Source organism: Miniopterus natalensis, chromosome 7, assembly GCF_054644295.1.
Source record: "Miniopterus natalensis isolate mMinNat1 chromosome 7, mMinNat1.hap1, whole genome shotgun sequence".
Lineage (NCBI taxonomy): Eukaryota > Metazoa > Chordata > Mammalia > Chiroptera > Miniopteridae > Miniopterus > Miniopterus natalensis.
Genome location: NC_142087.1, coordinates 41,284,928 through 41,296,996, shown reverse-complemented (window position 1 = coordinate 41,296,996; position 12,069 = coordinate 41,284,928). Strand labels below are relative to the sequence as shown.

General features: G+C 33.5%; 1 protein-coding gene across 2 annotated transcripts in view; it reads left to right on the top strand.

Annotated features, from left to right (window-relative positions):
- Positions 1-117: 117 nt before the first annotated feature.
- NDC80 (NDC80 kinetochore complex component) overlaps positions 118-12,069 on the top strand; it is a 35,178-nt gene continuing 23,226 nt past the window's right edge. Inside the window, exons 1-8 of one of the 2 annotated variants that reach the window (XM_016211492.2) lie at positions 118-217; positions 1,241-1,350; positions 3,032-3,109; positions 5,879-6,002; positions 6,107-6,279; positions 6,949-7,051; positions 9,349-9,438; positions 11,523-11,616. In XM_016211492.2, coding sequence (XP_016066978.1) covers positions 1,250-1,350; positions 3,032-3,109; positions 5,879-6,002; positions 6,107-6,279; positions 6,949-7,051; positions 9,349-9,438; positions 11,523-11,616 — 763 coding nt within the window. In that variant the 5' untranslated portion in view covers positions 118-217; positions 1,241-1,249. Of the gene's footprint in view, positions 218-1,234; positions 1,351-3,031; positions 3,110-5,878; positions 6,003-6,106; positions 6,280-6,948; positions 7,052-9,348; positions 9,439-11,522; positions 11,617-12,069 lie in introns of those variants that run through there. The other variant, XM_087818982.1, reaches the window with a different exon arrangement.

The following is a 12,069-nucleotide window of genomic DNA, read 5'->3' as shown; positions in this document are numbered from 1 at the left end:
AGATTTCCCGCGACGAGCAGCTCCAGGTAAGAGAGGCGCAGGCGCGCGAGCGCAGCGCACGTGATGACGTCAGCATCCGCGGAGAATTTAAAATTCTAACGGCGCCAGTGGGTAGGCGGAGTAGCTGGTGTTTTGGCGGCTCCCGTCCTGTCTTGCTGATAACTGCACAATTTACGGAAATTCGGTTTCTGAATCCTGTCAGAAAACTGGAGGAAAGGTAAATAATTACTTTGGGCTGATTTTGTGGCGGCAGTACTGGTCTGGAGGGAGAAGGCGACAGCTAGCGCGCACAACTTAGATACAGGCCCTGCCGGGCAATGTTTCAGTGTCTGCGGCTGTGGGACGACACCTCGGGCCCGGATCTGCCAGGCGCTCGTTACCCGGAGTCCAGTAAATTTCTGCTGGCAGGGATTCCCCAAGGGAAAAGGGGATGGCCTGGGGGACGCTGATGGGAAGAAGAGAGACTGGAAACCGGAAAGGGGGAAGAATTGATGGGAGCAAGGATAGGAACTGTTTGCTGTGTTTGAGGTACTAGTGTTACATCCGAGTGACCGTGTAAGTATCTGGAAGTCTTCATCTTAAGTCTTAAGAGTACATTTCAAGTATTGATTGGGAGTGAGCATATGGCTTAAAGTGGAAAGTTGCATGATGCAGAAGCGTATATTGAAGAAGAAATACATGGTCAAACCAAGAAACTGACATGAACAAAAAATTCCGAGATGTACTAAATTACAGCAGCCAGAGAGTGAGAGAAAGAAACAGAAGTTAGCCTGTTGATAGCAATGGACCAGCTAACAAAAGACTGCTCAGATTCATCTATGTTTGTGGGAATTTAGTATTAACTCCCAGGGAAAAGATTATTTTAAAGGAACAATGGAATTTGACTGCCTTTCTGTTTGAGGATAAAAGATAATAGTTGGTGCTTAATAGTGCAGCCTGGAAAGATTTTTTATTTATTTATTATTGTTCAGTGTATTACAGATGTCCCTTTTTCTCCCCATTGACCCCTTCCACCCCGCCCAACACCCCTCCTCAGTTCCTCACCATTCCATTGTATGTGTCCTTGGGTTACATATATGCATATAAATTCTTGGGTTAATCTCTCCCTCACTCACCCCTCTACCCCTCTCCTTCCCTCTGAGATTCGTCAGTCTGATTCATGCCTCCATGTCACTGAATCTATTCTGTTGATAAGTTCATTAAGTTGTGTTTTTTTTTAATACCGAATTCATGAATGCAGGTCGTAAGCATGAAGCGCAGTTCAGTTTCTACTGGTGGTGCTGGCCGCCTGTCTATGCAGGAATTAAGATCCCAAGACTTGAATAAACAAGGCCTCTATACCCCTCAAACGTAAGTATCTCATGCCTTATCCTCTTGGACAAAGAAATCTGTAAAGGTGGTTAATACAAAGCTGTATTGAGTAATGTGATGAATCTTGTCTCTTCCCAGTGGCACCTAATTTGGGGTCGATGAAAGCATATTACTAAGATGTTGTACTTTATCTCATTTGTTCCTTAAATCTCAAAGCTATGTCTTTTGCCAGGCAACTCCTAAAATTAATTCCCTTCGGCACTCATTCTCTTTTCCTCCTTTATTCTAGAGCTGCTCCGTTGAGTAGGCTCTGTGCAATAACTTTTCAATTTACTGAGGTGTATTCAACTAGCAAAGTTCTCAAAGGTATTATTTGCTCTAACAATAAGCTGCAGTTTAGTCACAGCCTGTAGAACACCACTTCTCCAAAATATTTTCTCAAGATTCACTGGAAAATGGTGTCCAAAAGAACTTGTAAACTATTTTTTTCCCTATGAGTGATTTTCTTCCAATTAAAAGAAGGCTATTAGTAAACCCCTGTAGAGGTTTGTGAATCCTTCTCTAATACCAAGTGACAAGAAGAAAATTCTGAAATGCTCTAAAATAAAATTACATCTTACTGTGGCATGAGAGCGAGAGAAAGAGACTATTAGCCTGTTGATAGCTGTAGACGAGCCCTGACAGAAGGTTGCTCACATTTCTGTATATCTGTTGTAATTTAGGATTAATTTCCAGGTGGCTATTTCTGTGAATATCCAAAAGAGAATAACCAGGTGCCTCCATTTGTTAATTACGTATAAACTTCTTAATCTGCTGCCCACAGCTAATTCAAAAGAGCAGACGCTTCTCTGGACCTATCCCAGAGCTGGCCCCATTTCATCTTCTACCACCCCTTTTGCCTGTAGCAAATGTAAATTCTTTCAGAATAGCTTACATCTCCCACTCCTCACCCCAACATTTGATGTATAAAACGGCTTAACTCCAGGCCATCAGACATGTTGTCTTTTCATCTAGCCATGCTTCTGGTGGTTCAGACTTCGTGCCCCTGGACCTGGTCTTTTTTGCTAGCAATGGCCTAATAAATCCTTTCTTTTCAAAAGGACTTTCAGCCATGAAATTAACATTTTTTGTTTAATACAAGGTACAAGCTTTGTTTACTAACTGTTCTTAAATTGCCTATATTTACATAGTATGAGCCTCTGCTACTTTTAGAAATTCTTATGAAGTCAGAAAAAAATTTTGTACTGTTTGTTGCATGTTACTTATGCCAAAAGGTTTGTCTTGAATTATATTAGAAGGGAAAAGGCTACCATTGTCAATGTTTTAGGTTTATAATTTAGATAATTTATGTTAAGTGTAGCTGTGTTCTGATAAAGAGTAGGCCTCAAAAAAATTTTAATGTAGCAATCATCCTACTATTGAAAATATTTTTAAGTTTTTCTTTTCCTTTAAAGGTGTTATCCATAAATGTTCATAGTTTAAGATCATTGAAATCATAATGAGATATGGGTTTTCAGCTTTCTTCTTAGCATGTTAGCATTATAATTTATATTAGCCTATTCCATTTATTACAGTTATGATTGCTACTAACAGTTTTCATAATTTTGGATTATTTTTATAGGTAATAGGGAAGAGGTTTAGTTCTGACATATTTCCAAAAGTTTCTTGAACTAATATTTTTTATTATTTTAAAGAGTTTGTTTTCCTTCTTTTCTTAAAGCAAAGAGAAACCAGCCTTTGGAAAGTTGAATATAAACAAACCCACATCTGAAAGAAAAACCTCTGTATTTGGTAAAAGGTAATGATCTTTTTTATTAATTCTAATGAAGGAATTCTTAAGCCGTGCATTGAGCTAAATGTTCTCTGCATACAAAAAATTAAATAACATGGTCCCTTTCAAGAGAAAGTTTAAATCTAGTTTTCCTCTGTTTCAAATGGTTAGAATGGTTATATCTGCTTTAGATGATGCTAAGAGATATATCAGCACAGTCAGACTACTATTTTATTGTTATAAGTGAATAGTTAATTAAAAATTTTATACCTAACTTTCAGATACTGTGGAATCATAACATTTAAAATTAGGAGGAACCATCATCTAGTTAAATATTTTAGTCCCAGACTTTTTTATACACTTAAATATTAACTCCAAAGAGCTTTTATTTGGGGGGCTGTATCTGTTGATATTAATCATATTAGAAATCAAAACTAAGAAAACTTTAAAGTATGTATTCAGTTTAAAATAGCAATAACATAAGTAACATGCTTTTAATTTTTAAATTTTTTTTGGTAAACAACTATTTCATTAAGAAGAGTGTCATTGTTTTACATCTTTGCAAATCTCGTTAATATATGACTTAATAGAATATAGCTAAATTTTCATATCTACTGCATTCAATCTCTTACAATATCATGCATCATATAGCCAGTCTCCAAAAAACTCCCAATGTAAACTCATGATGGAATGAGAATGAAAGGGATAAATAACATTAGTTTTTTATGAAAATAGTTTTGACTTCTCCTGTCTCCTAGATCACACTTTGAGAACCATTGCTAGAGTAGATTATTGGTTGCCTGGCCAGGAGGTGGAGCAGGCTTGACTATTAAGGGGTATAAGACTTTGGGGATGATAGAAATGTTCAATCTTATTGTGGTAGAGATTACACAAGTGTATACGTTGTGAAATCTCATTAAACTGTATATTTTATTCTAAGCATATTGTACCTCAATAAAGTTGCCTTTTTAAATGTTCAACCCCAAAATTGAAAAAATAAACTGTTCCTTTATCTCACCAAAACAAAATATAACTATGTTTTAAGACAAATCTGTTTGTTCAATTGATTTGAAAACATTCAGAGATGAAATATATGTTACTTAGGAAAAGTCTTTGCCATGAAACCAAGTTAAACTGTTTTCCATTTGATGAAAAATCTCACAGCATTTTTATAATGTAACTTTCACCTCAGAGCTAAACTTCAGAGATAATAATAATTATAAACTCTAACATTTGCAGAACATTTTTATAAGCCAGACATTGTTTTAAGTGCTTTATCTATATTAACTCTTTTTATCAATCCTCAGAACTGCTCTCTGAGTAGATAATTGTTATTGTCTCCATTTTATAGATAAGGAAGTTGAACAGAGAATTTAATTTACCCAAAGTCATACAACTAGTGAAAACACAGACTCTGGTTCTAGATCCTATGCTCTTGAACTATAAGTTAAATAATACAGTATTTAGGTTGGTTGGGAAATTCTTTTATGATTCAAAAAGATATTAGTGTAGTTTTGTGTAGAATAAGAGCTGAGTCTATTCATGAATTTCTTTTCTGGGGGGAAAAAATTAAAGGTTAAGCAATAGCAGGATGCAGAAAACTGGTTCTCAAATTAGCAAATTGTGAAGGAAAAAATTAGCTAATTAATCAGGTTAGTGGAGTGAGAAGGGTCCAAGCCAAAGAACTTTAGAACCTGCGCAAACGAGAGCTTGAAAACAGCAAGCAAACTTGTAGGAAGTAATGAAGTTTTGATTAACAGTTCAGATATTACAGCTAAGTTCATTGTATAATCATCCCTAGGTATACTACAGAGATTAGTTCCAGGACCTCCTGCAGTTAACAAAATCTGCATATGTTCAAGTCCCTTATACAAAATGTCCTAGTATTTGCATATAATCCATGCACATTCTCTCGTATACTTTAGATAATCTCTAGATTATTTATAATACCTAATACAATGTAAATCATTGTTATACCGAATTTAGAAAACGATAAGAAAAAAGTCTGTACATGTTCATTACAAACACAACCGTCATAGACCTAACTACATAGTACATGTCATCAACAACATAACTTGTTAATATTTTCTATCCATGGTTGGTTGAATTGTGGGTGTGGAATTCATAGATATGGAGGGCCATCTGTAACTCAGCTTTGTGGCATCTGTCCAATAAAGAAAATTATTGTTCCAAGGATACGTATGTAATAAAACTGCAGTGGTGAGCTAAATTGGGCCACGTAGATAGGCAAAAGGAACCATTATAAAGGTTTAAACAAGGTTTTGTTTTGGGAGAGGGGCTTGGAATGAAGCATATATGTTGTAGCCATTAGTGACTAAAAAATAGCAACATACATATTTATGATAAATTAACAGACACATAATATTGCATGACATAAAAATGTTCATGAATAAAAACATGTACAACCTATTTAACATCTCAAAGGCAGTTTTCCCATAAGAAATAATAGCAAAGGAGCAATCGTGGAGGGGTAAATAAGATGGCAAAAGGACTTGGATTATTGAATAGACAGAAGATCTAGTGAGCTCAAAATGCATATCCTTAGAGGATGGATCTAATGCAAATCACCAGAAGTGTATTTTTCTTTTTTATACTTTACTCTTCATTATTCTTTTTCTCTGCTTTGAAGAAAATCCTGTTTAGTTAAATAAAAATTAAAGAATTATTGACCTTTAATGTTTGATGCTGATGTTAAAATTTAAAATCACCTTGAAATAATTTTGATTTGACCACAGAGGGAAATAATTACGACTGCTTTTTGTTAAATGTTTCCAGAACTAGTGGACCTGGATCCCGGAATAGTCAATTTGGTATATTTTCCTGTTCTGAAAAAATCAAGGACCCAAGACCACTTAATGACAAAGCATTCATTCAACAGTGTATTCGACTACTCTGTGAGGTATTTTATAATTTTAAATACCCTAAATTGTGAGTGTTTCCTTAAGTATTTTCCAATAATTTTTCTATTATAAAATGTTTGACATTTCATAAAAATTATTGTAGTTTCTTACAGAAAATGGTTATGCATATAATGTATCCATGAAATCTCTACAAGCTCCTTCTGTTAAAGACTTCCTAAAGATCTTCACTTTTCTTTATGGCTTCCTGTGTCCTTCATATGAATTTCCTGACACAAAGTTTGAAGAAGAGGTTCCAAGAATCTTTAAAGGGCTTGGGTTTGTATGTTACATTTCTTATTAGTCTAGACAGAATGTTGGAGCACAGAGAAGAATCAAACTCAATAAATTTGTAAAGATTTTGAGTTAAGAGAAATAATATATTTTAAGATGGTCACCGTGGGCATCATATGTAGGGTAACTTGAACAACTATTTGGAGGTTATCACCTAACTACAAGTGATAGATCATAAGACCCTCAACTACTGAAATAACAAGGAATAGGTAGGATGGGCTGGATACTACAGAGTTTATAAAAGCAAAAAAGACAGGATTGAAGGCCTGGTGCAAATGGGGTGAGTTGAAAGTAAAAGGCTGTGTAGAGTAAACATGGGGAGGAATGGATTTGAGGATGAGGATTTGCATACATGTGGTTTATTTGAGGGGACAATCTTTTAGGAGGGAATTCCAGCATGTTGGTGGTAAATCAAGTTCTGCAGCTTAGGAGACACAATTACATATATAGTAATCTGCAGAGAAGAAACCGAAAAATACACAAAATAATTTGAGAGTAAGATGACTAAGGATAGAATCTCAACAGAGATCTTACTTCTAAACAAGTGAAGACTGTTGATGTATACATGGAAGTTTTTTAATATCATTTGTTTAATTTAGACATTTTTTAAAAATTAACTTATTAAGTTAGCTTATTTTCTCTAATTTTTCATAGGTATCCTTTTGCATTATCCAAAAGCTCCATGTATACAGTAGGGGCACCTCATACATGGCCTCACATTGTGGCAGCCTTGGTTTGGCTAATAGACTGCATAAAGGTATTTGATTTCTCATTTTAAAATGTATACATACAACATTTTTCCCCCTCAAAGTATTTCTTTTTCTCTCCTAATCTTGTTTTTGCCAGTTTTCTTAAAGTGTGCATCAGTTTTCATTTTTCAACACATGCTTGATTTTAAATTCTTCAAACTATTAATACGTGATTCCAGAGGTGAGGGATAGGAAGTACCACATTTGCAAGGAGATTCTTTGTTTTCATGATCTTTTACAACTAAAAAAAATTGAGCCAGTAGGAAATTATTTCCCCCATAACATTTTCTTTCTTTCCCTTTTTAAATTAAAATCCATATTTATTGCCAAAAATTTGGAAAACACAGAAAAACATATGCAGAAAGTGTATACCCATATTCCAAAACTCAGAGACAACTTAAAACATTTCCTTGAGATATAGTTTTAAAGGTACGTTTTTGCTGTGAAAATTATGTATATTTTTAAAACTTTTGATGCATATTGACAAATTTCCCTTCAGAAAACTTGCACCAGTGTATAAGCTTACTGATTTCCCCATACCATGATTAAAGCAACTGTTTATATGGTTTGTCATAACTTGTTTGTGGATATTTTAGGCCTATTTTTATATTTCATTATTTGCTCCTGCTATTAATTTGAACCTTTATATATTGAATTTATGTATTAAGCTTATAGATGTTTTTAATAATTGACAACATGATAATTTTCATATTTGCATTTTTTGTTTTTAAACTTGAACATTTTTCATGTCGTTACTGCCTATTTGTGTCTTTTGTCTTTTTTTGTTATTGATTTGTAAACGCCATTTTGTACATCAAAAATAGTCAGATTGGAGAAATTAGCTCTTCTGTATAGGGTGCAAATATTTTTTCCCTCTTTTTCCTCTTGATTTATATGCCGCACTTTGACTGTTCAGAGGTATAAATTCTTATCTAGTCTAATACAGTTTCTTTTTATAGCTTCTGAGTTTTCCTGCCCTGCTTAGTGCTAGAATCCTTAAAACCAATATTGTCCCCCAGCATTCTCTTGCCCATCAGCTAGCTCTTACCTAAATGTAGTCAGGCGCTGGGTGGATGGATTTTGACCCAGTAGACATTCTGGTAAATAGGAATAGAAATCTAATTTGAAATTTAACTCCCATTTGTTAAATAGGAGTAGAAATCTAATACCATTGTCCATTAATACAACTCAAGTTTCAATGAACTTTATATATAGCATTTATGTATTCAATTTGTTTCTCCTCAGTGATACCCATGGACATTGGGTAACCACCTCTCTGCTCCCACCACCAAATACCCCTGTTGTTGCTAAAACACATTACCCTTTTTTGCCTAAGCAGCTCATGCCATTATTTGGTTGAGAGATAGCATTTCCACAGCGATTACAGAGGTGGTGGAATACCCATTGTGGCTTCTATTGGCAAGTGAGCTCTTGAGATGACGCCAAGTCTGTTATATAAGTTGAAATCTCCTCCTTCCTATCTTGGTTTGTAAGAATCAATGAGAGACTCCCTGCTCACGAATCCTGTATTGAGCCCTAGGATAAGAAAACTTAATGAAATATTTTCAGTAGAAAGCACATTCTTCTTTTTATACTCCTAATGCAGTCTTTTTATTAGAAGCGTAATGTTCATTATACTAGATATATATTTACATATTTACATTTTATAGCAATGTGATTTAAATTTTCTAATTTTTTTTCATTTTGAAGAGTTATATTTTTAAAACTAGTTATAAAAACTATTTCAAATGGAATTTCTATGCCTTAAAAAACTTTAGCCATTCTTCTTTTAGCTTATAAATTATAGACATCTGAGTGTTTTGCTATATGTTATTATCTGTAATCACTTTGAAGCTTAAACAATTGTACTTTTGAAAATTTATATTGTAAAATTCAATCTAAATTTTATATTTATACATGCTGAAGGAGTCAGTAGATAACGTTTGAGACCAAAATTGAGTTCATATAAAAGAGAAATAATTATTGGTTTGCCTTTTATGTTTTGGATTTTCAGAGTTGCATTAAAATGTATGTATATGCTCTCAATGGGTTAATAGTGTAAAGGTCATATTTTTTTCTGTAGAATAGAATTAAATATGGAACTCATTCTTTTTTAATCCTAAAGGATTTAGTTACTAAAATATCTAAAGGATTACATTTTAAGGCTCAATAAAATAATCTCTAAAGAGACTTTCAAGCATGAGCAATGTAAAAGCATCTAAAAATGACACTAAAAGCAATTGACACAACATGAGAGCTGTGTGTTTTTCTCATAAACTTAATATGTTGCTTGTGTACTAATTAGTTACATAATGCCATGAAAGAAAGCTCACCTTTATTTGATGATGGCCAGCCTTGGGGAGAAGAAACTGAAGATGGAATTATGTATAATAAGGTACCTTTTATAACCATAAACACTAGAGTTACCTTGATATTATTAACTAAATGTGTAACTATTGAAATTAATATGTTCTTTTGTAGAGCTTTTTTTTTGCTTCCTGAAAAACTTCTAAAATTGATTTTTTTTTAATATTAGTCAATGGATTTACTCTTGGAGTCATATTGTAACTTTCTGAAATTAACTAGGCACCGAAATTTGAAAATGTTAACTAATTAAATAAAAAATGCAAGGCAATTGGAATTAAATCATGACATGTTATTGTTAATGTATACATATAACATTTCTCTTCCTCTCTTATCTCTTAGAACCAAGATATCAATAAGGCAGCATTATTTTAATATAATTCTTTGTCAATACAAATCATAAAGGATTGGGTATTAAAATGTTGTATGTGGCTTTTTCGTTTGTTTCTTTTTTCTTGACCTTTTAAGTTAGGCTTACTGCCACTTAGGTCAATCAGAGTTACCACTTCCAAAAGTTAACAGTCTAAACTGATTCCCAAACCACACTTTATTGGAGCCCAAAATAACCAGCCCCACCCTATTTCCTAAAACACACAAATTCATATATCCTAATAGGGCAAGCAACTCTAAGAAATAAATTTATAATGTTGAGATTAAACATTAATGTCCCTTGCCATATGTAAAAGACCTATCACTATCCAAGTCCCAAAAAGAAAACTCATTATCTGCTCTAATTCTTATCTTCACTTCAGAGCATTTTTTCATAAAAAGAAAGTGGAAATAACTTCAGCCCATCTTTTATTACCACCTGTGAAATAGTTCAAAGATGTATCAACCAACTGACATGATATCATTGCTTTTTTGTTTTTTAAACAAAGAATAACCATGCCCCTTTACTACTTCAGCATTGATGCCTGCTTGAGAAGCAGCTAGAAAAAAAATTCTCCTCTCAGGTTGCAATATGTGTACTGGACTAGATTTATTTGTATCAGATTTTGCCCAAATATAAATACAAGACGTATTAAATATTAAATTTTTGACATTTATTTTAAAGGTTAAACCAGTAAATGTTACTTTTACTATTGTAGCTATTATTTCAGATGGCAATATATAAAGAAGCACTTTGGTAAATAAAATGTGCAATTTTTAATTAGAGAGTTACCAAAGTATTTAACTTCACCAGATTCTGAGCCTCAGCTTTGTGGTACAGAAATGCTTTTTTTTTTAATCTGAAAAATCGAAATTGACCAAGCTTAAGGAAACTGATTCATTTTCATTGAATTCACAAGAGATTTATCTAAAGTAAACTGAAAATTTATTAATTTACCACCAGTGATATACCTTTTCCTGTTACAGGAATACTCATACTGCTGCTTATTCAGAATAACCCTTTCATATCAACCAAGTAATGAGAAGGTTGATTAGTAAGCACAGAATAAGTGCAAAGGGAATTGGTTTGTCTTGAGGGATTTTTACTTCATCTAGGCTATGGAAAATTCTGATTAGCCGTCCTTACCTCCTAATAAAGTATGCATCCTCCGTGACCAAAACAACTCATAACTGAAAAATATAGTGTTGCTTTCTCCTGGATAAATGATAATATAATAAATAGTATTTAGGTCTCTACTAATCATGCCATTTTGAAGCTTGAAGTTGCAGTGAAATTATAGACTTTATTAAGTTCTGGTTTTCACAACTAGACCTTGTCAGTTTAATGGACCTGTATGATTAGTGATTCATTTGCATTTTTCATAAAGTAGATTATCCCTAAATGTAAATAAATTTGTGCATTTTATGTTGAGTTATATTTATTAACAAGCTTCCTTGTTTGAGCTTCTCAAATTCTGAAGGTATGGTTTCTTTTACTGTTTACTAAATATCACTTTTATCCAAATGTAAGTGTATTTTTCATCCTTAGTATTAGAAGTACATAGCAGACTAAGTGCAGCATAATTAATGATATAACCTAGTTTTGTGTCTCATTTATAGGAGTTCATATAGCTACTTAGTTTTCCTGACATTTTTTTTAATTCAAATTAAACTTTCACTTTAAAAAGTGAAACAAAATTAATAGAGCATCATGGCTTTGTTTTTAAATCTGCTTAACCCAATCAGTTGTTTTTGGACTACACCGTAAAATGCTATGAGAGTTTCATGACTGGTGCCGACAGCTTTGAGGAGATGAATGCAGAGTTGCAGTCAAAGCTGAGTAAGTGTTCTCATTCCAAGTGTGCTTGCTTTTGGTCATTTATTTAATTCTGCCCATGGAGTTATAGCTTAGCTTACCATACCCAATGTTTATGTAAGCTACTCACTTTAAATTCATTTGGATGCCTAGTGATTTTTATCTTCATTGTTTCCTTGGTTAAGAGAAGTAATAGTTGAGCAAAAAGAACACTGGTGTTGGAGTCAGACGTGAGGCATTGCTCCTTACTGGCTATGTGACCTTAACAAACTACTTGTTGACAAAGTTTTGTAAGATTAGATGGCCATGTACATAGAGTATCAAATACACTATGAGGAGCACAGAAGATAATCAGCAAGTGTTATTCCTCTTGGAGGATAATATTTCTGTGATATCCTTGCTTTACTATTTGAGAAATTAAAGCACCAATTAGTCAAAAGACCTAAGGTTGCTTTCAAAACTTGTGACAGAGAGTTA